At 36.6% G+C, this 27,948-nt stretch overlaps 1 protein-coding gene across 4 annotated transcripts; it reads left to right on the top strand.

Moving 5' to 3' along the window:
• Positions 1 to 1,897: 1,897 nt before the first annotated feature.
• LOC125815709 (protein MICRORCHIDIA 6-like) lies at positions 1,898 to 27,578 on the top strand. 4 transcript variants are annotated; one of them, XM_049495249.1, is made up of 20 exons: positions 1,898 to 2,271; positions 2,607 to 2,681; positions 2,798 to 2,832; positions 5,549 to 5,627; positions 5,745 to 5,834; positions 5,914 to 5,989; positions 9,473 to 9,551; positions 10,275 to 10,403; positions 12,261 to 12,359; positions 12,449 to 12,550; positions 12,646 to 12,792; positions 14,003 to 14,095; positions 20,683 to 20,734; positions 20,871 to 20,982; positions 21,213 to 21,430; positions 21,539 to 21,631; positions 23,674 to 23,783; positions 24,805 to 24,878; positions 27,073 to 27,115; positions 27,223 to 27,578. In XM_049495249.1, the coding sequence occupies exons 1-20, from the start codon at positions 1,932 to 1,934 to the stop codon at positions 27,331 to 27,333; spliced, it is 2,157 nt and encodes a 718-aa protein (XP_049351206.1). In that variant the 5' UTR covers positions 1,898 to 1,931; the 3' UTR covers positions 27,334 to 27,578. The 4 variants fall into 4 exon arrangements, with proteins under 4 accessions (XP_049351206.1, XP_049351207.1, XP_049351208.1 ...); XM_049495250.1 differs by having other exon boundaries at positions 1,899 to 2,271; positions 21,213 to 21,279; positions 21,391 to 21,631; positions 27,223 to 27,458; XM_049495251.1 differs by having other exon boundaries at positions 1,899 to 2,271; positions 21,213 to 21,301; positions 21,521 to 21,631; positions 27,223 to 27,458.
• Positions 27,579 to 27,948: the final 370 nt, after the last annotated feature.

The following is a 27,948-nucleotide window of genomic DNA, read 5'->3' as shown; positions in this document are numbered from 1 at the left end:
ATACTAGATACTTTTATGATTTATATGAATATACTTGTATGATACTCACATATCTAAATGTTTAATTTGTCGGACACGCCCTATATTAATAATAGTTACATCAAATAAGTGAATTTATTATTTTAAGAATAATAAAATCAAATAAATCAAATTACATGACCAAAATATACATGTTTTTATATTTTATTAATAATATCAATGAATTTATTATTTCAAAGAATAATAAAATGAAATTAATCAAACATAGATACAATTTTTTATTTTCGCCTTATATTAAGGGATTTGATTTTTTTTTTAGAATTAATGGCGCATTCTGAAAATCCTCAATTACTCCTCTAATTAAGAAAACCATTCACTACTACTTAATTTAAGCAAGAAAAATGTATTTCAGTTTTGAAATTTGGTAGATCATATATCTCGTAGATTCAAACTCATGTATTCTAAGCGTGAAAATATGATAGAGGAAGTAATAATTGAAACTATAGTAAGTAGGATCTAAACCAGTGGGACTTATGTGGAATCTTAGTAATAAATATTAATTCATATATTAAATAATATATATCTCTATAAAATAATAATATTTCCTAATCCACTTATATTAATTTAGTGAAATTTTACTAATTAGTCCAATCATCTACAGTTAAAAATATTTTTAAAATGGGTGATTTTTAATCGCCCTAGTAATTATAATATTTAACAACATTTTATTTTAATTTAAAATCCAATATCCACATTATAGGAGATTAATTAAATTGACATTATAATTTTTCATATTCAAAATTCGAACTATAGAAAAATAAAATCAAACAGACGGAGTGATGGAACATTATTTATATTCCTATAAAATAAAAGAGCGGAGAGAGCAAGGCAAAGGACAGATTTGGTGAAGCTATAAAGTCTAAACTACCTGACTCTTTTATTTTGAAAAACTCGGTTTATTCCTTCAAAAAGCGAAATAACAAAAAGAAAAACCGGGCACTCGTCCATTCCAACAATTTTTCTGCCTTATTTTATTGCAGTAATCTTCAGCCCTAGCTCTTGGAAGCTTGAACCAACTTCAGATTCCCTCTCACTACTGTTTCTTGAATTCTTTCCAATTTTATTTGCTAACTTAGATCCCTTATTCTTTATTTGTTTTAATTGGAATTGGAATTGAAACTAGTAATTTCTGCAAAATTAACGTTTAGGGGCTAATTTATTTCTCACTTAGAGGAGAAAATACAATTCAAGAAGTTGAATGTGGATGCAAGAAGATGACCTAGTGGGAGTGGTGGTGGAGAAAGAGTAAAATCTTGGGGACTTGGGATTTTTTGTATGAGGTTCGGTTTATCTTTTTATTTGGTTGCCATTATTACTGAGGTTTTCTTGCCTATTATTTTAGGGTGAATGGGGTGTAGCCTTGCAGTTGTCTTGTTTAATTTTGTTTAAAAAGAATTTTGGGTGTCAAAAACAGTCCACAGTCAATAAATCTTTTGAAATTTCTGTTTGGGATGATGTTCTAATCTTTAGTCCTTTCAAGAATTTGTAATTAGACAAAAAGAATTGAAAGAAATTCAATTAGGATTCTTGAAATTAGACAAAAAGAATCGAAAGCAATTCAATTAGGTGAGGTATTTATTGTTTAGTGTCATTCTCAGACAAATCCATGTGCAATGAGGCACACACCGCAGTGCTCTAGGTGAAGCCTTGCTTAAGCAAGGCAAAACAGACAACCTATTTGACACCTAGTTTCAAGATCTGATTAGTCTGACATTAGGGCCAAAATTTCTAGGAGATGCAAGTATCCCTAGTCTTGTGTCCTGTTTTACTGGCCTTCTGTTGTACTTTCAGTCATTGTCAATCATGTTCAACCCTCTAGTTCTCTATCTCACATTTTAGCTTATCTAGTTGTATACTTACTTTCCCTTATTTAATTTCTTATCAGTCCTGGGATGAGTTCTACAAATATGGTTGGCTTGTGTAGTAACAATCTTGGAGGTGGGGAGACAGAGACTGTTAAGTTGGAACCAGAATTGGTTGAAAGTTCACTTCCACAAATGGAGTACTGTGAAGCTGACTCCTTGCCATATCAAAAATCCTCAAGCAGTGGCGGGAGGCAAGATTCTACAGCTACTGAACAGAGTGGAACCACTGTCTTGGATCAAGATCAGTCTCCGATAGATGATTCAAGCCTTTGTTCTACATCACAAATATGTTCAGCACCCCTATCTCGCCAGTTCTGGAGAGCTGGAAATTATGATGAGGGGCGTGCTACTAAGTCCACCCTTAAAAGTATTATGCACTGAAGTACCCATTTTTTCCTTTTTTTAAAATTTATTCTTAGCAAACAATCCCTTCTCAAAAAAATAAAAATACTTTTAGCAAATGATCATTATGTTCAATTGGGTAAAACACCAAATGAAGACTATAGGCTACAATTAATTGATTAGCCGTGCATAAACCATGCCTGCTAAGTGAGTTGTAGTTGGTCAATCTTTTCTTTGCCTACCTTTCTATATTGCCTTATAGCCTATTTCTTTATTGCCTTATAGCCTAATTCTTTATCTGTAATTCAAGTATGTGCTTTGCATCTAATATGTTATCATCTTATTTGTGGCATTATACAGAAGGCTCCAGTTTCCTGCACATTCACCCGAAGTTCCTTCACTCAAACGCCACTTCCCATAAATGGGCATTTGGTGGTATGTGCTATTGCTGGTTTATTTTTCGTTTCCATATTATTGTGTGGTAATAGAATTATTGCAAATGCTATTACCGGAGTGTTAATATTGTTGTTGTTGTTCTGTGGTGTCTAAAGCCTTGGCAGAGCTTCTTGACAATGCTGTTGATGAGGTAAGCCTTTTTTCAAGCTTATTCTTTTTTGTTTAGTCAAATGTTTAAGCTGTCAATGATTTCTTTAAAACTAGTAATTTGACTGCAGAAAGGCCTACTAAGGTCCGCTTGAGGTTATCTTCTTTCTGATTCAATCAATAGCAGCTCCTTTTTTTTTTGTAGCACAAACTGTCTTCCATTTTTGGCGGGCAATACTTGTATTAGGGGCACATAATTATCATTGGTGGTAGCTGAAAATTTCCAATAACTGAAATACATGGAGAGAAGGTTGTTCACTATGAACAATGAACGGTATCTGTAATACATGAAAAGAAAAAGTTACAGCAAGCTAAAAAAGCAGTAGTTCAGGAAAAAGTAGGGTAACAATAGATAGATATCAAGGAGAAGGAAAAAGTAGAGGTAGCTGGAGAGATAGAGATGGTGAGGAGTCTACCCTTTCAAAAAGACTTAATTAGTCGATACTCTTGTAAATTTATAGTTTTATACTCTGGTGAAATGGTGCCTTTTAGTACTCATCTAGTAGGATCTATTAGGTATAACAGGGTAATGTTTTTTTTTTTTTGATTTGCACCGGGTGTCCGAGTCTCTTTGAGCCCCGACTAATCCCGGGGGTGCACAGGCCCTCGGCAAGGAGTTTCCCGCAAGTGCACCACGGTTAATTCAGGTTTTACCCAGTCCGATGGCCCTCAGAAATTGTTTGCACCTAGTGGGTTTCGAACTTGAGACCTTGAAAGGGAGCAAACCCCAAGGCTCAAGTCAATTGCCAGCAGGCCAACCCCTGAGGGTTTATAACAGGGTAATGTTAAAAGCAGGCTTTGAGTTTTTTTTTTTTTTATAAGATAAGTGGTATTAATAACAGCATCAGGAAGATGCTAAATTTACAAGATAAGGCATTTGAGCTTACAAAAAAATCTCTGGCTAACTATACAAACTATCTAAGCTAGAGCTAATGAGTTAGTAAAATCCTGAAGTTGTTCTGCATTAACAGCAGGATACAAGTTGGTCCAACTAAACAAATTTTCAGTGCACCTAGTCTTCAAAATGCCTAAAGCAGTTGACTCTCCATCAAAACATCTCTTGAGTTCTTGAAATGCTGGAAACTTCTTAGAATGCTGCAAGTATGAGCAGAATGGCAGAGATATTTTCACCTGCCATATATGGACAATCTGGAAAGAATGGAACAGAGCGGCACTTTTGGGGAAGGAATATTCACTGCCACACATAAAGAACATTTTTCTGGTGTAATTTTAGAGCACGTAGCAAATCCCTGTGTGTAGATGTCTGGATACACTAAGCTAGTTCTTTTCTGTAACGCTCTTTCTTGAATGCTGGGTTTCCACTCTTTGTTCTTAGTAAAACCAACTTATTTATTACAAAAGAGGACAGTGTGAAGGTAGAAGAACTTACAAATGACGTAATTAGCAATGTACAAGAGGTGCTCCTTATATAGGAGTCATAGGCTATATATAATATGGTTACCTACGCTAATAAGCAAGTAAATATTTTATATTAAAATATCCTAACGGTTGCCTTTCCTATGTGGTTTGCGAGCTATTGCATAGGAGTGAGGTTTTTACCCTGTGCGCACCTAAAGGATAGCGGCTGCGGGTTTCCTTGTCATCAAAAAAAAATAAAAAATAAAAATATCCTAAAGTATCTTATGCAATACTCTATATGATTTCCTTATTCAAGTACATAAAATCTTGCGCGTTTGAATCTAGACACATATTCACTTGAAATTCTAACATGCTCCTCAAACTCAAACTGGGGAAAACATATAGAGATTGGTTATGTTGAAAACATAGAAAATTGATGCCAAAATCTTGCTGCATGTGCACATCACCAAAAAGAATAGAGGTGTTGCAATTCTTTCCTCCGGAAAATTGTTGGTATCTGCACATCTATTCTCAATCACCGAAAAGAGATGGTGTTGCAATCTCTAGAACATCAACGTAACTTGAATTGGCAGAACAATGTTAAGACATTGGTCAGTTAGAATTCATATAGCTGGGTTTAACTTGTTTGGGAATGAGATGTAGTTGTAGATGAGGGCACTCGGTCATGTAAATGATAGAAGCATCAGTTCCCAAGAGATGAATGGTGATTAGCTATCGTAGAGAGAGGAGGGACCTTGAACAGTCGTCCAAAGATAACGACACTAATTGCCAAAGAGAAGAGAGTTGCTAGGCACCACAAGGAAGCAAAAAAGAAAAAATTAGGTCGGTGGGCATCACACATTGGCCGGTACCAGCTGGAAGCTGAAGCTACTCGAGTCTCTACCAAGATCGCAAAGGCCCTGATACCATGTGGAATAGGAAAACTTGTTTTCTTAATTAACAGTCTACTAGAGTCTAGAGGTTCTCTTAATATAGAAGTCTTATGCTATGTACAATATGGTTGGTAACCCCTATGCAAATAAAGTATGTAAATGCTTAGCTGGTCTGATAGTGAAATTATAATGGGTAACACATTGGATGAGACTCTATGGGACATATTCTTGGCATCTGGATGTGTACTTCATGACATGGATATGCATATGTTCAAAAGTTTGCTCTAAGAGTAGTTTGTTTTGCTGAATAAAGTCTATTTTGGATCCCCTGATGGTAACGTGCCTTATATGGTATCAACAATGTTGAGATGCTGTAACCCTTTTGTCCAAACCGCCATGCTAATATTTTCCTCTCTATGTCGCACCCTTGTTTCTTCCACTGGTTAGATACAAAATGGAGCCTCCTTTGTTATTGTAGATAAAACACCAAATCCAAGGAGTGGAAGTTCAGCTTTAATGGTTCAAGGTATTCCATTTCTTTGTTTGTGAATAGCGCCTGATACTAATGTTTTGGTTGGTCTGGTTTCGTTTGAAGAAAATGGTTAGAGTATGAGATACTGAATTTTTGCAATCTCTGTTTCAGATGATGGCGGTGGAATGGACCCAGAAGCCATACGTCGTTGTATGAGCTTTGGGTTTTCGGATAAGAAGTCAGCTTCAACTATTGGACAGTGTATGCATATTAATAATCATGGTTTTTTTTTTTACTGTGTGTCCTGTCTTGTTATAATTCCTAACTCTCAACATTTTAGATGGAAATGGTTTTAAGACCAGTTCAATGAGACTTGGGGCAGATGTTATTGTCTTTAGCCGCTGCAAAAAGAACAGGTACAGTAGTATTCTTGTGCGTTCTGTTTTATCTTTCGTTGTTCTCCCTTTTATTTTGATTATTCTTTTCATTTTTCACTGATAAAAACAACTACGAGTGTATTAGCAGTTGTAATGAGTCTTTTATGATTTCTTTGACTTGTATTTCTTGTGACTCTCCCAGCCTAATTGTGACTAAGACATAGTATTATTTTGTAGATTCATTCTGTCTAACATGGTCATGAATCATGATAACTTGTTGGTGATAGTGGAAAAATAGGTGTGAAGTCCAAACAAGATAGTTTGTAAATATGGTGTACATCTTTGTTTAGTCTATATATTGTGACATGCCAAACTCTAGAAAAATCTCCTATAGAAGTTGCCCCTCTGCAATAGGTATGTTAGCAATGAAGAATTTATTCTGGTGGAGTTCTAAGGTGAGTTCCGTCTCCCAAAAGTTGGTGAGTTGAGGCCTGAGGGGAAGAGAAACATTCAACAGATTAAGATTGGCTGAATACGTATATATACTGGAGTGATGGAGCTTGAGTAGAATAAGCTCGTTTTGAAATTGCCAAAGTGTCTGTTGTTGTAGAAAACAACTTGACGTGTTTAGAAATTAATTCTGTTGAAACCCATAGACTGAAACATGCTTTGCTAAAGTTCTTATGTCAACACTTAGAACCCATTTGGATTGGCTTAAAAAAAGTACTCCCTCCGTCCCATTTTATGTGGCAACATTTGACCCGGCACGGAGTTTAAGAAATAAATGAGGACTTTGAAATGTTTACCAAATTGTCCTTTAAAAAGTAGACCCACTTTTCTCTCTCTTCGTAAATGTATTGGAGTATTTTTTTAAGATTAAGTGGGACCAATAAGGATAAAAGAGGAATTGTACCTTTAAATACTTACCATATAAGGAAATGTGACATTCTTTTTGGGATTGACCAAAAAGGAAATGGTGCCACATAAAATGGGACGGAGGGAGTAGTTTTTAAGTCAAAAGTAAAAAGTTAAACTTAAATGACTTTTAAGTCAAAAAATAAAAAGTAGGGGGAGACCTACATTTGGTTTTTGACGTATTTTAAGTCATTTTTGACCTTGCCAAACACTTCCTAACTTATTCTAAGTCATTTTTGACAGAAGTCAAAAACTGACTTAAAAGTTGACCAACTTTTAAGCCAATCCAAACGCCCTCTTAATATATTTTTTGGACATTGTTAGTTCCGTATTTTTTTCTTAGGAGTGCAAACGTCATCTCGGAGATGTTACTCATCTTGGCAGGGGATCAATTCCTTTGTATTTTTCATGCATCCTCAAGATGCTGATGATAATATATATATATACTGGAGTGATGGAGCTTGAGTAGAATAAGCTTGTTTTGAAATTGCCAAAGTGGCTGTTGTTGTAGAAAACAACTTGCTGTGTTTAAAAAATAATTCTGTTGAAAGCCATAAACTGAAACATGCTTTGCTAATGTTCTTATGTCAACACTTGATATATTTTTTGGACATTGTTAGTTCCGTATTTTTTTGCTTAGGAGTGCAAACGTCATCTCAGAGATGTTACTCATATATTTTTTTTTTTTGAAACTGGTAAGGTTGTATTCTTCAGCATTAAGGGCATGCTGGCCACCACCAAAAATTGTCAATTACAAACTTCCTATCAAATCTACAATCTGATCTGTATCTACTATACACAACTGTTTACACCAAAAAAGTAGAGATACTATACAATTCCATTTGATCTTGTGTATGGAATTGGATCTATTGTCGAACATCTACTGTTCCTTTCCTTCTAGATTGACCACCATATACATGATGGTATTAACCCCCACCATCTCTTTTGGCTCTTGGTACCCCCTCTCCTTACCCAGCTCTTCAACACGTTTGATGTACGTTCTGGCATTGTCCAATTCAGATTTGAGATGCTAAGGAACAAATTCCAGATTTGAGTAGTGTAATTACAGTGCAAGAAGAGGTGGCTGTTAGTTTCACTTGTCAAATTGCATAAAAAACACCTAGGGACCAGCTGTCTACCCTTCTTCTGAAGTACTTCTTGTGTTAAACAAGCTCTCTTTATCACTAGCCAAGTGAAGCATTTCACTTTTGTAGGAATATCCCCCTTCCAAAAATAGTTCCAGAGGTGTGTTGGTCTCCCTGCCATCACCTGGAGACCTCTTCTGTAAGCACTGTTGACTGAGAAGAGGCCATCTTTGCTGTGCTTCCACAACATCCTGTCTGTGGCATTTGCATTGATGGTCACTCCGCCTAGCATCCCTAATATCTCAGCCACCCTTTCCACCTCCCAATCATTGAGAAGTCTTCTAAAAACTAGATCCCAGCCCTGTTCAGTCCAGCAATCGCCAACATTGGCATCAGGATTTCCACAAATTTGAAAGAGATCTGGAAAGAGATCTCTAAGAGGGGATTGGTCTATCCAAACATCCTTCCAAAATTTTGTTTTAGTGCCACTTCCCACCTTGATATATAAATTTGTCTCCATTTGTGACCACAAGTTTCTAATTGATCTCCATGCACCCACACCATAAGGTTCTGTTGTGATCTCTGTACACCAAGGGTTTAACTCACCATATTTTGCTATGATCACCTCTTTCCAGAGGGAATTTCTCTCTTCAGTGTACCTCCACAACCACTTTTTCAATAGGCTCTCATTCTGTAGTTTCAAGTTCTTAATTCCCAGCCCCCCTCTGTCTTTGCTAAGTAGAGCAGTTTCCCAGTTTACTAAGCTATAGCCTTTTCCATCCTTGTTGCCTTGCCATAAGAATTTTCTCCTTAGCTTATCCAGATTTCCTTTGAATTTTTCATACATCCTCTAGATGCTGATAATGAAATCTTTAATATAAAAAATAAATAAAAATGCTAGCCAAAGTTCTGAACTTGCAGATTTATTACTCATATGATCTTGCAGATTTATTGGTTATCTTTCTGGGTTATCAATGTTGTCTTTGCTTACTTATTGGAGTATCCTTAGGATAACTTCAGCTTTTTCTAAATATTATTTGAGGGCCTTTATTTCCACTTTGAGGAGCATGTGCAGTTACAGTTGAACAGAGAAATGTTCATTCTTTGACCTACTTGATTATACTTCTAGAGATTCACAATTTAGACATCGAGTGAGCATTTCTGTGATTCTTCCATTGACAATAATATTTTGTCTGTAGAAAAGGTAACAACAATTTCTTTTCACATACTGATTACAGCCTTACTCGAACCTTTTTCGTTTAAGCTGCTCTAGCATTCCGTTCTAACAGAGTTGTCTACAGAATGATCTGCAATTAGTTTAATGCATATAGCTTCAGGGAGGGTATTGCCTTGAAATCTCTAGGCGTACCCCCCCCCAGAACAAAAAAGAAAAAGTTATAAACACAATTTTAACTTGAAGACATGGAAGCTTTATTTCGTTTGTGATATCAATTGCTCACCCAGGCTACTGATCTATGCTCAGGATAACCCCCTTCTAATTTTGTGTTGCTATTGTGACCAGGAAATTGACACAAAGCATTGGGCTTCTATCTCAGACATTTCTGACTCGAGCAGGCCTTGACAGAATAGTGGTTCCTTTGGTGAGCCTTTTTCCCTTTCCCGTCTAAGCGTGCATTTGAGTCTGAATAGTCTTTAATAGCTCAAACCTTGATATGGTGGTTTCCTTACCACTCTTTGACCTTTTAGCTACAATATCTTGTTCCTCTTTTACTAATATGATACAATAAGTCAAACAATGTACCAGAGTCCTTTTATTTCATCTAAAATCAGATGGATATGTGCCTTTTCCCTATTAAAACAATATTGCCACTACTGTAGTTTTAATATGTAAATTTATTAGCAGATATTTTAAATTGTACCTTTTCCTTATATCCTTTAGATGGTTTTTATAGTTTGCTTCTCGTGATATATATTAGTGTTGTAAGGTGTTGTATTAATTAGTAGGACTTAGATGTGGACTTCTACCTGTCTGATGGTTTCTTGTTTAATCTATTTGAGCTTTGTTATGAGAAACCTTTATTTTTGGGTCTCCAAAATTTGTATATGCATGTCTTATTATTACATAACTCCTTCTATTTCCCTGAAGAAAAAGGAAAGAGGACAAAATAAGATATATTCGTAAATTTGGGTGGTGGTGTGGGGGTGTGGATGACTACCAACATTCTTCCATGTGGCCCATGTGATCATAAGCTGTTAAATAACAGTAATCCAAACATCAGTTACTCCCGCTTACTTTCTCGCTTTTTCATTCTCCTTCCAACCTTCATACTCCTTTTCCTTAAAGTATTCGTCTGGTGATGCAGCTTGACTTTGAGTTCAGTGCAGCAGCTGGAAAATGGAGTTCATTACATGGTGAACAACATTTTAGGAATAACCTCTCGTTGTTGTTGCGCTGGTCTCCATTTGCGACAGAGGCAGAGCTTCTTAAGCAAGTAAGTTTTCGTTGTCTTCAAGGTTGTTGCTTACTTTCTGTCAGTTTCCATGGTATTTTTTATAATAAAACTTCCTTTCCCCTTTGCCTGGCTTTCTCCTTTATATGAGTTCTCCTCCTTGCATCTTGGGGGTGGGGTGCAGTTGTGAGGGGGGGGGGGGGACCAAACAAAAGAAAGTGTAACAATTATAGATCTCACTTACTTCTTTTGTCATACCTAAAAATCACTCTCTGGTGATGATCTATATTAGAGTCATCTGCCAAATCCTCTTTGGAAGTATCAGTTATATTCTGCTTTTAGGTTCTATTGTTGGAAGTATACCTGAGTATTTAACTGTACCTGAAAAGATCCTGGAGATATAAAGGCATAGACTTTTTTTGATAAGGGTGAATTTTATAGAAGGTATAGGCAGACTAGGTAGGCGTCCAAAGTTACAGTCTATGGAAGTCTTTGTTCATTTCTATCGAGGAATCTACATCATTTACAATTGCACCAAAAAGCTAGCAAAATTCACATCTTTGCTTAAGGTTATATATATTCATCTGTTTGCCTTAAAAAGAATTTGGTGTGTTTTTCTGTCCAAATTATCCACCAAATAACCAATGGTTATAGTTTTCCAAATCTTGCGTTCCAAATTGTTCATTCTGGAATGTCTGCATAGCAGGAAGATTGTTGGGTTCTGCAATAAAGGTATTGGATTTTGTTTCTAACATGTCTTCAAATTGTTATTTAAGAATGCTAATGCTGCGTTTAAGCTAAAAATTCCAATCCTTTGGTTATCGGGAAAAAAAGAATGCTAATGCTGCTTTGTCTACTGATATTTTGATCTATCAGTGGTTCTGATGTACAGGCATAATTCCAGCATTACTGTGATAGATAGATATCATTTGGAACTTCTTTTCACACCCCTTTTAGACACCTGAATGAAGTAATGATGAAACAATCTCCTTATTTGCCAAGTACAAGTATGTTTTCCTCTATAGAACAGACCTAGTGTGACAACCCAATTTTGGGCCATGACTCTAGCTAAGGGGTAGGATCTTCAAGCAGGCTTTAACTGGAAATTACAAAAAATCACTCAGGGTTTTTCCTATATCCGTACCTATCCAAAAACAAAAAAGTTCCTGTCAGCAATATAAGACAACAAACAGACCCAATTCAAACTATGTCACCTTTATCGATCATCCAATTTCAACACCACAATAGTAGTTCCACTGTCAAAATACGGCAAACTAATTTAACACAATTATCAGTCATTAAGTCTTACGATAACCAAAGTACTTATGAAGCCTGACTGACAAACTGACTAAAGAGCGACTCTAAAGAGTTTTAAAGAATGTATGATAATAAATAACTAAACTCTTCGCCCATGCAAGCCAATGTGGCGCTCACTAGAAACCGTCAATTCGTGCGTTCTAGCTAGTTCAATCCTCGTCTGCTTCAACTGCTGTCTTTGTAAAGAAAACATTATCAAGGAGTGAGTCACTTAGCTTGGAGAGTAATAAGGCTTAACCACAATTTTTTTAAATTGGGGACAAGTCAGAAAACATGCCAATATACCTATAGTATTCAAAAATATATATATGCTCCAATGTTGAGACTTAGCAGCTGTTTTTAGTGGCAGAAAGTTGTCAAAACATCTTTAAAATCACGCGGTTTTGCAAACATTCAAATTTAACTCTCAAGCCTTGACTAGCATCTTCTGATGTTGTCAATTCAAATATAGCTCTCAGCTTCGTTCCCTGGCAATTCCCTATTTTCCTATTAAAGCTTGCTGTATTGCATTACAATCTTGTGAGGCTATTCCTGACCTTTTATGAATGTCAACTTCGGCTCCTTCCCTTATATTATTTGCAGTTTGATGACATTGGTGATCATGGCACAAAGGTGATTGTCTACAATTTGTGGTATAATGATGAAGGCAGAATGGAGCTCGACTTTGAGGCAGATTCTGAGGTTCGGCTTGACTATCTTAATGGGATTTCTGATTTCTGTTAGTGTCATTTATAGCTTTATTTAATGTCTTTTTTTTTCTGTAACTGTAGGATATTCGCCTTTCGGGGGATGCAAACGATAATGAGAAGAGTGGCTCTCGTATTAAAGTAAGTGACCAGCATCTTGCGAACCGTCTTCGTTACTCACTCCGTGTAAGTTATCTTCCTAGTAGTTTCCCCTTGATACTTCTATATTTAAATCAGAGGATTATTGGTCATTATCTTCTTGGTGTTCCCATACTGAACAGGCATATTTATCAGTGTTGTACTTGCGGATTCCAGACAACTTCTGTATTCTGTTACGTGGACGGGTTGTTGAACTCCATAACATTGCTAAGGATCTCAAGTACCCCGAATTTATCATGTATAAGCCTCAAACTCTTGGATTCAAAGAGGTATGTTCCAGAGTTTGTCTTTAATATGAGTGGTATATTGTGGGATAGATATTATGATTTATTTGCACACTCCACCCCTTTTCATGTGGCAAAAGTTGACCTGTTTTGAAGATAAAGAAGTTCTTTGTTTTGTATATAATCTTGGTGGTACTAGAAGTAAGTGTCACTGTTCTAGAAAGCAAAGCGGTAATTAAATTTTTTAAAAAAGAAGCAAAAGGGCTAAGTGATGTGAAGCAAGGGGTTATCACTTCACGGGCAAAGCCATGCGTTTCAGATAAGCGTGCACTTCAAACAGTGCTCTAAGTGATTCAAAAGAAAAGTGGTGGTTTTTTTAATCTCAACTTTGAGAAGTTGGTTTACATTTACCTTATTATATATTGGCATGAAATTAGTCATTTTTAATAGCAATTTAATTATTACAGTACTATTTCATAAATTACTCACTACTTTGGAGAAGTGTGCACTTCATTTTTCACTTTTTGCTTCATGCCCCACGAGCCTTGTCACTTTTTAAAGGCACGGTTAAATATTTCAAGTTTTTGACAAGTTCGTTTGATCAGAATACATTGTATGACGCTTAAAATTTGGATTGCTATATGAACTTGCGAAATTATATCTGGAGCAAAATATTATTCAAAGAGTGTAAATAATTATTGGAATTTTGAATGCTAGAAAGTGTGTTGAGTACGTTGGGACTTGGGAGGGAGGAATCACTTGAAACGCCTTTTCACATTGATTAGATGGATCTGAACTTCTTTCTTTTCTTGAATTGTGGAAGACCATCACATTGATTAGATGGATCTGAACATTAAAGTTTTACTCAGAGATTTTTTAATAGGTAATAGTTTTATTAACTAAAAGGGTCAAGTCTGTTAAGAGATGTACACAAAGTTGGCTGAAATATCGACATTTCTATCTACAGTGCTTTAACTTTCTTGATTTTAGCGATAGAGGTCGAGGAATGTGAGGAAATTCTGGAATTGTTCAAATTTTGAGTTAGCAACTGTGACATCTTATATTCTAAGTTCTTCATACTGTAGCATGTGTATTTCCCTTTACTCAAGGTAGTCTACTAACTGACTCAGATACATATCATGCTTGACCTGTGACCATTAAATTACTTTTACTTCCTTACAGTTTGCTATTAACAATTTAAGCTCCAGTGTTTCCAGAGCTTCTCTTAATGTTTTCCTTGTTTTGGTGGTTGCAGGGTTCAGTCATTACCACTATTGGTTTCCTAAAGGAAGCTCCAGTGGTGAATATTCATGGGTTCAATGTCTACCACAAAAATCGGTTAATACTGGTGACTAGCTTCTGTTGCTTTATGATTTTTAAAATTTGTGAATTTGAACTTCTGAGAAAAATTAGCTTTGTTTGTACTTATCTCTAAATCTTGTAAGTAAGCTGAATCAGAGTCAAATAATTCCATATTTAGGAGAATTGACGGATCATGAGATAGTTTCCTTGTTAATTTACATTACAGATGTACACCACAAAAAAGAAAGAAGAATATGCATTCGATACAAGGAGTGGGAACAGTTTCTCCGTTGCACTATCCATCTAATCTATGTGGGCTATCACCACTAAACTTCATTTTTCTTGGCTTCCTGAATGGGTCCCTATGATCACCCTTTTTAGTAGTGGTTCTTTTGATGGGAAACAAGAGCACCATTGGCCAACCCGTAGGAGAATATTCGGAGGTGAGGAGATACATTAGCAGCAAGAGGTACAATTGTTGACTAAAAAGTGTCTTGATTCAGTTTGTAAGTTGTCTTATAGAAAGTTAGCAAATGCAGGAAACCATTATGTGATGGATAGAGGAAAGGGGGTAGGGGTAGAATATTGGTAGGCTAGCATCAACTCTAGGAGAGTTGCGTGTTATTTAGAGAGGAGGTCGAAGAGGAAGAATATGAGTTCTAGAAATATTGTCAACATTGGGATGAGAGAGTAGGGAGAAAATACATGAAAAATACACTTTGGGGATGTTTGGTTGCATTTCTAAGATGTTATCAGTTTTAACACCCATGTAAAACTCCGCTTTAGTAATACAATGTTGGGTTACCTTTTGAACCTTGTTTTCAACATTATATGATGCATTGTGTTGCCTGCGTAATTAATACTTGCATAAGTTATGCATAAATCTCTGTTTACAGACAAATCTCTTTAAAACACCATCCAGTAATACATTTTCAAAAAAAAAAACAGCCATCTTGTAATGACAACATTTCACTATGACGATCAATTTTTTTGAAATTGATTCTTCATGTTATGTTAATTTTTTTCGAAACTAGTAACATTTGTATTTAAGTCAGTATAGGTAGTACTGAAAAACCATATTTGCAAATAAGAAGAAAAAGAAGTATAATCTTCCCCAAAACTGAGTAGACATTTGTACACCAAAAATAGAACAACAAAATACATTTAAGCTTGACTTCAGATTGTTGTTCCTATTCTTAAAAAATCTATCATTTCTCTCTCTCTTTCTCTCCATATAGTCCACTATATACATGCATGAATCATCCTCCATCTTTCTCCGGTTGTAGCCCTAACTCCAGCCTCCTCCCAACTGAATAGAATCTCATTAATCTTACTAGGCATATCCCAGGAAATGCCTCTGAGATTAAGGAAAATCTGCCACAGTTGGTCAGTGAAATTTCAGTGTAGAAAGAGGTGTCTCACTGTCTCTGTATCCTTACCACATAGGGAGCATCTGCTGCATAGAGAACCTCTCTTGGCCACATTGTCCAATGTCAAAACTGCTTCATTGGCTAGTAGCCAAGTAAAGCATGCCACTTTGTGTGGCACTTCGATTCTTCAGAAATGCTTCCAAGGCCATTTGAAATCTTGGTGATCACAAAAAATTCTGTTTACAATCATTAACCGTGGTGCACTTGCGGGAAACTCCTTGCCGAGGGCCTGTGCACCCCCGGGATTAGTCGGGGCTCAAAGAGACTCAGACACCCGGTGCAAAATCAAAAAAAAAAAAAAAAAAAAAAATTCTGTTTTCAATCTTACCAGTTTCAAAAAAAATTTGTCTGTTTATATCCTTCCTTCACCCTGTATCTACCTTTGTTTTGCCCATGCCACCATAAATAATCCTATAATCCTCACCTGTTTGTGTTCCTTGGAAACTTTTGAAAAGTTTAATCATTTTGAGAATTTCCTAGTCATTCAAGTTTCTCTAAGGACCAAATTCCATCCTTGTTCTGACACATTTCAGCAACAGTGCTTTATTGATGTTGAGCCAAAGCAAAGATGTTAGGAAAGAGATCTTTAAGGCTCTCAGTACCCATCCATTTATCAACCCAAAAACTTGTTTTTCTGTAATTTGAACCTTGACAGTTGATTGATTACTGAGAAAATGCCAGAAGACTAATATATTTCCGGAGGCTAATACCATAAGGGGTATTAACCACTTTAGTTACCCATTTGTTCAATTCCTCATTCTTGATATTGATTACCCTGTACCAGAGGGATTGGTCCTCTTGATGGTACCTCCATAGACACTTCACCTTGAGAGCTTTGTTATGCTTTCTGAGATTCTTGATACCTAGTCGACCTTGTTCCTTGCTTCTGATAATGTTCTTCCATTTGACCAAGTGAAAACCTTTCTTTTCCTTGTTTCCTTGCGACAAGAAGTTTCTTTTGATATCCGACCTCTGAATTACTGACTGAGGTATATGGATGATAGATAACATAAATGTAGGGAAAACATCTAGAATTTAGTTAATTAGAATAATCGGAACAAACAATGCCTTTATATGCATAGAAGGTGGAATAAGAATACATAATTTAGTAATACATGGCTGCCAAATAGCTACTCTACCCACAAAGTATTTGGGTATGTCTTTGGGAGCACAAAACAAGGACATAAGAGTGTGGAATGATATTCTGGAGAGATGTGACACGAAACTTGCAAGGTGGAAGAGCCATTACCTCTCCTTAGGAGGGAGACTGACCCTGGTCAAGTCAGTCCTTCATGCTCTCCCTTCCTACATGATGAGCCTTTTCCCTATTCCAAAGAGCATTGAGAAAAAGATCAACAAACTTAGAAGATCTTTTCTTTGGAATGGAAACAGAGAAAATAGAGGTTACAAGCTAGTCAAGTGGGATATTGTAACACTTAGTAGGAAGCATGGAGGACTGGACATAAAAAAAGCTAAGCCTCCAGAACTCCTGCCTCCTACAGAAATGATTGTGGAGATTTTGCACCGAAAAGCTATCACTATGGAAGAGTGTCATCATTGACAAATATCAAATATGGACTGCAAAATCATTGGTTTACTAAGGAGGTTCGGGGAACTTTTGGGAGTAGTGTTTGGAAGACCATTAGAAGACTATGGCCACAATTCAAGGATAACATCTCACTTAAGGTGGGAAGTGGCAGGAAAATTGACTTCTAGAATGATTTATGGATTGGAGAAGATTGTCTTGCAACTCTATTTCCAGATTTAGTTATACTTAGTCAGCAGAACAAGGACACAATTTCTCAGATGTGGAGCCCTCAGGGATGGAATTTCTTGTTTAGAAGAGCCATCAATGATTGGGAGATAGAGAGGATCGCTGCTCTATTTCAGATCCTAAATACCTTCCCAGGCACCTCCAATGAGCCCGACAAGCCTATATGGAAATTTCAGTGGAAAGGAGTGTTCACAGTGAAGTCTTGCTACTGGAGTAGCAATGCTGGTCAAAGAAGAAATAGAATCTGGCCTTGGAAACTAATTTGGAAGATAAAAATACCTCTAAAGGTATCATGTTTTGCTTGGCTGGTTTGTGGAAGGGCATGTCTAACGCATGAAGTACTTCAGAAAAAAGGAAGACATATCTGTTCAAGATGTTTTATGTGTGATCAAGATGCTGAAGTCAATGGACACTTGTTCCTCCACTGCAAGGTAGCTACCAACCTATGGAACATGTTTTTCTGCATCCTTGGTGTATGTTAGGTAATTCCACGGACCACTAAGGGTATGCTAGACAGTTGGAAGGAGATAGGAAGAAGACATTCTATTGAAGACTGGTGGGAGTTAATTCCAGCTTGCATCTGGTGGACTTTATGGAAAGAAAGGAATGCTAGAGGTTTTGAGGACAAGAGTAACAACATCGAGAAGATAAGGATGAATAGAGATATGAGGGGGGATATAGAACTTTTTGTTGATTTCATAGGCAATTTGTAATCTCCCTAGGGGTAGGTTGTTTTATGCTTTGATGAGATTGTAAGTGACCTATGCTCATCATTATTTGAAGATGACACTTTTGTGAATACACAATTACCCTTATCTCAAAAAAAAAAAAGTAACCAAAATGAACAAAATAACAATCATGCATTAAACATTATTTTTCCTAAAAGTTAACAAAACACATACTTTTGGAGAAGTTTGAATGCTTTGTTCATTGTGATCCTCCCCAAGCGGGAAGGAGCTACAGAAATGAAGGACTATAAACCAATAATTTTGTGGGAAACTTTTATAAGATCATTTCTAAGGTGTTCTTCATTAGACTTAAAAAGATGTTGGATGAGACTGTCTCTACTTAGTAGACAAATTTTGGATGCAACGTACCGACGACAAAGTGGTGGATTCTAGGAGAGAGCCGAGGGTGCCAGGTGTGTTATACAAACTTGATCTTGAAAGGCATATGATCATGTGAATTGGAGGTTCCTTGATTCCATTATGCTATAAATAGGATTTGGGAGAGAAGTGAAGGAAGTGGATTCATTTTTGCATCTCTTCGATGAGGTTTTTTGTGTTTGTTAATGGTAATTTGTGCGTTTTTTTAGGAGATCGAGCGGTTTGAGACAAAGGGACCTCTTTCAGCGATGTTTGATTTAGTTATGGAAGCTTTGAGTCAGATGATAGTTAAAGGGTTAGGGGTAGTCTTAGTGTCTCACTTGTTGTTTGCAGATGATATCTTGATTTTTTGTGATGCAGTTGAAACCTAGTTGGATTATTTAGACCAAGTCCCTTTGGACTACTTATCTAGGAGTATCATTAGGTGTTTTGGACAAGTATCAAACGATGTGGAATCCGGTTCTTCAAAGGGCTGAGAAGTGACTAGCAGAGTGGCTGAAAAATATTTGTCCAACGGAGGGAAGAAAGTGCTTATTAAGACCACGTTGTTGAGCATCCCCACTTACTACATGACTTTATTCCATGCTTCAACTTCGGTAATTGTATGCTAGTTATACCTTCCCACTAGTGAGGACTGTAACGGTAATTGTAGATACAAGGTACACCAGGCCTAATAAACCCGCGTTAGCTACAGGATCCATCAAGGTCTACTCCTAAACTAAACTTTTCTTTAGATACGGTAAAGTACTCATAAGTCATATGAAACATTTTAAAACAGTACAGGGCATTTCAACTCTTATCAATTACTCCCTCCATCCCATTTTATGTGGCACCCTTTTCTTTTTAGTTCGTCCCAAAAGGAATGTCACCTTACTATAATTAGAAACACTTTAACTTTAAAATACCCCTTTTACCCTTATGAAATGATTTTCAACCTAGGCAAATATCTAAGAATTGTTTTAGATCACAAGTTTCAAAAGTCTATCTTTTTTTTCTTTAACACCATGCCAAGTCAAATGGTGCCACATTAAATGGGACGAATGGAGTAATATTTATTAGCTTAGCAAAATTGCTTGTCACACTAACTATTTTTCTGGGAAACAATAAATTCAGTAAGGCAATGGTATTGTTTTGCACAATTTAAAGGGTAGGTTGAATAGTACACAATCCACTAGCAATCCTATGTGATTGTAACATCCAATGCACTAGTGTTATTGTTTGCTCTAGGCCTAAACCCACACGACTTTTAAATGCTTCACTAGTGTGTAAGGACTGCTTATTGATATACTCAACATCTCTCTTGCGTCCTCATTGAGGTTTACCTCACTACATGGGATTTACCTAAACTCAACACTAAGGTTTGCCCCGCCTTATTAGAATTTGCCTAAACAAAGTTGAACTCTGACCCACATCAACAAGGTTGACACATGAGTGGGTCTGATGGCTTCTGTAGCGGTCTTCCCACTAGTGATATTATACGCTCTAGGCCTAGACCTGCACTTTAAAACATGTCACTAATGTGATACACCGTAAGACCAATAAGTTGATTGCAAATATTGTTATCAACCTCTTGGCTTAAAAAAGTATTCTTTCTTATGAAGTCGTTCGATTAAGGGTAAAAAATTGTATCCTTCAAGAACCATACATGCGCCTTTTGATGCATATGGTCAAAAAGATTGTAAATCGATTTCTTACTTCTGGCGAAAGGGCTTTTCTTCGAATTTTCAATAAATCCGAGTTTTGACTTCTTTTTATTTTGTATATTTCCTTATAGAATTGTAAGTTATAAGAAACTAAGGGTCATTAAACTTAACTAACCTATGGATACAATTTTGTTCTTGCATCAAAATGCTTGAGTTGCCACTGAGGTTCGAAAACTGGATTATATGGACGGATCTTGGAGTCCTCCCATATCCTTGATTACATTGATTGAGACTCGAGCACTTGTTATCATTCGGGTTAAATCAATTGGGACTTGAGGACTCGTTATCATCATGTTACATAATTCTCCTTCATGATGTAAGTTTAGAAAGCAGGTAGGGGCTGTAAAACTAAATGACCCTTTTCTTCGTGGAAAGTGAATCTAGAATTTAAAAATCTAACTGTAGATATGTTCTATGCAAGAATTTCTATGTCTTGTCTTCTTCGGGTGTGTTCTTTGCTTTACCTTCTCTATTCTGTAAGAATTGCTTTCTTGGTTAGCAATAACCTATCTACAATTTTGATGGATTATTCTTCTACGAACTGATTCAATAGATAGACATTCTTTACATACCTTTTCCTAACTCCTAAAGTCTTACATCTTTTTATCATCTCTTTGCAGCCGTTTTGGCATGTTGTGAGGTACTCAGATAGTAGAGGCAGAGGAGTTGTTGGTAAAGAAGCCTCTGAACCACTTAACATTGGTTCACTGTTAATTATGCTTGTACCACTTTTCCCTGTTAGAGAGGTTATTTGACGATTTCCTCTTTATAAAAAAAAAGGTTATTTGACGATGTCCTTCCACTTCAGGTGTTCTAGAAGCAAACTTTATTCAGCCAACCCATAATAAGCAGGACTTCGAGAAAACCCCTCTTTTTCAAAAGCTTGAAGTACGATTAAAGGAGATGACATGGGAATACTGGTAAGCAATTACTTGAATTTAAGAATGGGTCAGTGAATTGTTCTGTATTGATGAAGGTAACTTGCAACCATTGGAGGAGTAGATTTTTAGCTTGTCTGCATTGATTGATTTAAACAGCTTTTAGTTGCAATTTTCTATGTTTCCATGGGATTAGATGGGAAAGGCAGATGTAAGTTCTTCATAATCAGCTGTTTATATATTTTCCTCACTTAACACACATCCTTTGACAGGGATTATCACTGCGGGCTCCTCGGTTACTTTCCAAAGAAAAAACCTCAGGGACCGATAACTCCTCAGGCTTCATCTGAATCTAGACAACTACATGGATCATATAAACCTGTTGTCTTGGGAAACTCCTCTGGTGCGGTTGGTTCAAACATTACAGTAAGGGGAACTGTAACTTCTCAGGCTTCATCTGAATCTAGACAACAACATGGGTCATATAAACCTGTTGTCTTGGGAAACTCTTCTGGTGCGGTTGGTTCAAACATTACAGTAAGGGGAACTGTAACTTCTCAGGCTTCATCTGAATCTAGACAACATGGGTCATATAAACCTGTTGTCTTGGGAAACTCCTCTGGTGCGGTTGGTTCAAACATTACAGTACGGGGAACTGTAACACCAGTCTTCCAAAGTAACTCTAAACAAGGTAATGTATTGATTGAGAGAGCTATGTCTCACCTCTATAATGGACATTTCTCTCTTAAATTGTGTGCTCGATCAATTAATGTACCTTTGGGAGTTATCCTAGTTCTATTGTGCTTGGTATTTCATGGTTGAGAAGATTTTTAATGGCCTTGAAAATCAGAAAGGAGCTTTTCTTTTTCCTATGTAGGCCGTCTAACTTATTTTATTGAGGCTTCTCTTTCGACCTATTGTATTGAACTTTTCTGCTTCTAGCATATCTACTGTGGTAGGGCATGACATGGCTGCTACAATGGAATGTTTGTTTGGTTTGGTCAAAGCGATAGAAGATCATTTCGAAGATCGAACAGTGTTGCTAAATGGAGTTCTAGAGAGATGGAGGTCCTTCTTTCTCTAGATTATTTTTAGTAACTTGCCATCACAGAATAGATTCTCTTAATAACATAACTATTTCCAATCCTCTTAATATAAACTTGGGATTTGAGTCATCAAGGATGTAAAATCCTTCTCTCTAGTAGCATGATGGGATAGTCTTGGCTTTCCCTCTCTGCCCTTATTTGGGAGGGGCATGATAAAAGCAGACATCTTGATTTGGTTCCTTGTCCATGAAAGACAAACTACTACTAGAGACCTCAGAATCTCATAAATCCTGATTGTAAGAAGATGCACTTCACATGTTATATGGCTTGAATATATAGTTTCGTTGCTCCTATATAGTGTCGGGGTTTTAGGCCTAATAATGATGGAAGATCCTGTGGTGGATGTCTAACATGCATTTTCTGGGGTTCATTACTGCTGAACACATCTCTGCCACATAAGTTGGCTATGTTGGAAATATTGGTGTTTGTGGCAGTATATTCTCTGCCCATGTCCTCCAGTTCTTCATGACTACTCAGTGAAGGTTCTAACATATATGGTGGTTGGTTGTAGTGTTCCCCAATTTACTTACTTTCATACCCCAACCACAGCTTGTAAATTCACGATCTCTGGCTTCATTTGCTGACTGTCTTTCGTAACTTAACTGTCGCTTCAAATTTCAATGCTTTGGCTTCATTTCCTGCCATTGAGTTATCATAGTGCCTTATTAGTTATCTAAGTGAGATGATTGCATATGCAATGGGTATCCTTTTTTCGTTGTCAAAATTTCTGTAGGTTGTGATTTAATTACGCTAGGAAGTCATTAGTTGTGTGATAAAAAGGTTCCGCCAAAACTTAAAGGTAAGTTTTACAGTGTGGTGGTTAGACCAACTATGTTGTATGGGCAGGGTGTTGGTCGGTCAAGACTCTCATGTTCAGAAGATGAAAGTTGGGGTGACGAGGATGTTAAGGTGGATGTGTGGGCATACTAGGAGAGATAAGATTAGGAAGATATCCAGGACATCTTGAGCTTACCGAGGACATGACCTTATATAGGAGAGTTCAAAGGTCGCGGATTATGGTAGAAGGTTAGTTGGTAGTTGATTGTTATATCGCTTTCCTTCGGGATAAGCTTAGTGGTCATACTTGGATCTTCTTTCTTACGTAGTATTAGCACTATTCTCATAGTTTCTTGTTATTCAATTTTGGTTATCACTTGTGTTTCTTATGCTCCGGCTATCACACTATTTCATTGTCGTTACTGTTCTTTCTTATGTTTGTTTTGTATACTCTCCCTTTCACATTATTAATGCGTTGTGTTATTGCTCTCATATCTGTCTACCCTTCTCCAAACTGTTTGGAAATTCTTTATTTAAGTTGAGCATCTATCAAAAACAACCTCTCTATCTCTACGAGGTTGGGGTAGGGTCTGCGTACATTCTACCCTCCCCAACCCCCACTTGTGGGATTACATTAGGTATGTTGTTATGAAGTTATTAGTTATGATGCAGTAGTGGTGATCCCTACAAAACTCATGCAATGTTGTGCAGTTGCCTGCTTGGATATATGAATCACCATCGTTTACTTTTTGAAATTTGATGAATCGCCATCTTTTACTTTTTAAAGTTGGAATACCATGTATAAACTTTTTCAACCGTTGACAATATTGTTGTCTGCTTTGAACCTCAGGAGCTTCAAAAAGGAAAGCAGTTGATCGTCCAATAGAACATGAAAACTCGAAACGGACAGCGGGACTAGTAGTTGATTTAACTGGTGGTGAGCGAAGTCAAGAAATTCTGGTATGTATTCTTCGGTGTGCTCTCTTCTCCTTTCACTAGTACTGTTTTATAGAGTTGCATCCATAAAAAGCATGGCATCACCTATTCCTGGGTATCTTGAAATCAGATATTTTGACTTTTGGATTTGGCTTGTGAAATTGTTTAGGCATATTACCACATCTCTGTTTTTCCGTCAGACCTAATATTTGCTTTTGACAATTGATTGCATGTTGAATGTGCGTTATAACTTGAGGAAGGGATAAATCTACTTAGCATAATGTTTGCATGTTATCCATAGAAAGCATGTTAAGTTTAAGAGGTAGCTTAACTGCTGAAAATGACCTTGTTAAACTAAGACTATTAATTCCTATAAAAAGGGACTATCACTGAAGGGTTATTTGTTATTTCTTTTATGAACGATTGAGTTCCTTTATCTTTATTTTGACATGCCAAAACCCACCAAGGCTTTGATCTAGTGGTAAAAACACAGTGTATGATATTGTCATAGGCTTGAGACTTATTGCAGGCAAAAGTCCGGTATTTTAGTGGAGACTGGAGAGACTTATTGCTGGCAAAAAATTTGGTATTTAAGTGGAGAAAGATAGAGGGACTAGCACATTATCCACCAAATTTTGAACTGTGCCCCACTGGCCCTTGGGATATTTTCGTTTAAAAAAGAAACCCACAATAGGACCAGAAGAAATACGTTGTACTTTGTGCTAGAAGAGTGTTTCCCTGCAGGGTGCATTGCTCAGTGCTTGCTTTAATGTTTTCATCTACTTTCCTCTTTGTACCAACAGAACCTAAGTTGTCTTGAATTTGTAAAATAATAGTAATTACAGGTTAATGTGGTATTTTTCCTCGATCTTTTCTTAATGATCTTATTATGGACCTTAATTGCTTATCTTGCATATAAGTTACTTTGCCTGCAGAGCTAAGACTGATGACAAAGATGAGACATAGTGATATGGCCATTTATAATGAGTGTATTCTAGTGTTATTTCTTCTCCCTTTCAATATCTCTGCCTTTTGACCATTGTAGACTCTCACTTCAAGTGGCTCAGAAGATCAAGAGGCTGCCCATCTCATTCAAGAGAATGAAAAGCTCCGCGCACAGTAAGTGTACTTCATAAATGAGTCTGTCATCTTCTCATAATGTGATTTCCAAATTATGTTTTTATCTTGTTAATAGAAGAAAATGCAAGGATGACAAACACGTTCTGTGGTCTGACAACTTAACTTTTCTTTTCTCATCTCTCTTTCTTGTGATGCCCATGGAGGGGTAGTGTGTTTACGCAGAAATAGAAATATATTTATATAAAATTAGGGATAATACATAAATTGCCCTTTCAATTTTGGCTGAATTATGAACTACATACTTAACTTGCGGGAGACCTATAACCCTCACGTTTATCCGTAGTGGAATTTTACACCCTTGAGCGCTATCATTGACAAAGAAATTCTACGCACCTCCACTGAGTTTGTGAAAAGTTGAAAAATGAAGGCCAAAAAAACAGATGTCCTCCCGTCTCTTTTTTCAAAATTTTGTTATGGTTAGAAATATATTTTGATAGTACTTGTCGAAAAAAGCCATTTCTGGCAACTTTGTGCTCTATCACTCCTCCATCAAGTGATTAACACACCAGCGTCATGTCTTCACACCCCATTTACTCAAACACAGAGGAAAGCTTCTTTTGGAGAAAATAATAATAAACACACACTCAGTTTCAAAGGAAAATTCCTGCTCACGCATACACATTCCATAAATTTTTCTCCATATTGCACAGACACTCAGTTTTTTATGCTAGGTCTTTTCCCCTGTTTTTTCCTGTCTTTGGACTGTACCTTTGTATTCCAAATCCTGTTCCAATAATTTTGACCTCTTTTTTTTTTTTTTTCCAATCTAATTCCGATTAGAAATTCTCCTATAGCAACTTTCATAGATAAGCAAAAGATTGTTAGAAGAGAAGGTAGATGAGCAAAGATTGTTAGAAGAGAAGGCCTTGCGCAATGAGATGTTCAAGACAGTAGTAGGAAAACGTGATGTACCAAGTCATGTCAAAACATGCTTTGACTATATTGAAGTGTGTTATCTCATCTAAAACCTTAGCTTTAACTCTTAGAGACCACAGTTTTATTTACTTAATTATGTTTTCAACACGTCCCTCACGTGGGAGCTTGATTTTCTTATTTATGAGCCGAGCATGGGAATTTGATTTTTAGGTTGATGGGTGGCGATGAGACTTGAACCTAAGGATCTCTGCTATCTCTGACAACATATTGAAGTGTGTGACCACCTTATCAAAAAACTTAAGTTTTATTAGAGAAAACACACTTTATTTACTTAATCATGTCTTCAACAGATCATATGGAAAGCTATTCCTATTTTAAAACTTGCATAACATTCCAATATGTGGCATAAGCACATATTAACTTCTCACCAAGTACCTTAGCACTAAGGCCAAGCAAAATCCACTCCGAATAGACCCATTTTCCATTAAACGCAGAGACCATGTTCATTATACACCGTAACCGGTTAAGAAAACCCATTCCTTCACACTTAATACCAAAAAAACAATACCTCTCTTGAGAAGCAGTGGGTATGGCGACCATGAAGAGCTCTGTTCAAGGTCTAAGCACTTGAGAGTTACAGACCATTTTTTCACCGGAAATGTTGGTGTTTGCCCGGTCAAAAAGTGGATATCGGGGTATGTTTTTCACGGAAAAGGTGATAGATTTAAGGGTTTCTTTTCAAATCTTTGGAACATTGGAGTGTGTAGAAGATGACAATTATAGTAAAAAAGTCAATTTAGAAGATGACCAGAGATAAGGGTAAAAAAGAAGAGAAAAAAGGAGGGAAAAAAATCACATTTTCAGTAATGACAGTTATAGTAAAAAATCAATGTAGAAGAGGACCAGAAGCAGGATGAAAATAAGATGAGAAAACAAGGGTTGGCGACCCCGAAACTAGAATTTGCTTGCAGACTTCAGGCATGAATTGCGCAGGAAGTTCTTTCAGTTAGAACAAGGGTAGTGCATGACTTGCATTGTTCCATTTAAATATGGTTTTTGTCTCAGGGATAATGATTCTACTTCAGACAAGTTTAGGGAGGGTTATATAGGACTTCTCAAGTTTAAGTGTGTAATTGAAAAATATAACATGTTGAAGGGTATAGTTTTTGTATTGTCCCGTAGGAAAATATTAAATTCAATTACTATCAAAGTCAAATAAACACACACACGTATGTGTTTGCAGCACCATTGTGTGTCCGTAAAATATATTTGTGTGACTACTTTGTTCTTGTCCCAGGTGCTCGGAATGTGAGAAGAGGGAGGAAGAACTTCATTCAAAGGTGTGATTAAGTAAACTTGTCTCCTTTATTAACTCGTCAGTAGTTGAAAGCAATACCTGATTTCAAAATGAAAATCATCATATGTCTTTTTCATGTGGTTGTTGCAGGTTAATAAGCTTCGGAAGGAGCTGAAAGAAGCACAACGTACCTATGCACATATGCTAGTGGAATCAAGGTTATTAGACAAAGTCAAACCTGAAGAAGATGTTTATATTTAACGAAGTGCCCATCCTTGTACTATAGTTAGCTCTTTAAATGAATTTTAATCTTAGCTGTTGTTGATAAAATCTCGTTCCTTTCTCTGTTGTGACGGAATATTACCATGATTCTTGTTTTCTTCTTTTGTTTATGCAACAGAATGGACGTAGAAACAACGTTTTCACAGATTAGAGTTTGTCCCATTGTATCTGTGGCCAAATAACCATTTACTTTTATATTTGTAAACTTGTAACTCATATTACAAGTTAACTCAAATGAAGATGCGCGTATTTTCTGGATTCAAATATGGTCACTTTGTCAATTAATTGGAAATAATGGTGTCTTCTTTACCATCATTACTGAGCTGATAAACTGGACTTTTGACTGTAGAACCCTTGATGAGTGAGGTTAAGCAAAGGCACGACAGGTTCATTCCACAAGTGGAGTCTAGGGATGGTGGTGTATATGCAGCCTTATCCCTACCTTGTGAAGGTAAAGAGGTTCGACAAGTTCGTTGGGAAGAGGAAATTTTTTCTTTTACATATAATAAAGTGCAGAGGATTATGCCACTTTTGGGGGAATAATATAAAGAAAGATCATTTTATTCTACTTTACCTGGATCCTTGTCTTGCACT

Source organism: Solanum verrucosum, unplaced genomic scaffold (genome assembly GCF_900185275.1).
Source record: "Solanum verrucosum unplaced genomic scaffold, falcon-dt-bn FXZP01000261.1, whole genome shotgun sequence".
NCBI classification, from domain to species: Eukaryota; Viridiplantae; Streptophyta; class Magnoliopsida; order Solanales; family Solanaceae; genus Solanum; species Solanum verrucosum.
Note: the sequence above shows the minus strand (reverse complement) of the source record. Positions and strands in the feature narration are given on the sequence as shown.

Bases quoted from the DNA above. Each gene is read 5' to 3' on its own strand.
- LOC125815709 (XM_049495249.1), top strand. From the start codon at position 1,932: ATGAGTTCTACAAATATGGTTGGCTTGTGTAGTAACAATCTTGGAGGT. The intron at 5,628-5,744 runs GTATTCCATTTC...TCTCTGTTTCAG, and splicing joins TTCAGCTTTAATGGTTCAAG to ATGATGGCGGTGGAATGGAC. The intron at 12,793-14,002 runs GTATGTTCCAGA...TGGTGGTTGCAG, and splicing joins AAACTCTTGGATTCAAAGAG to GGTTCAGTCATTACCACTAT.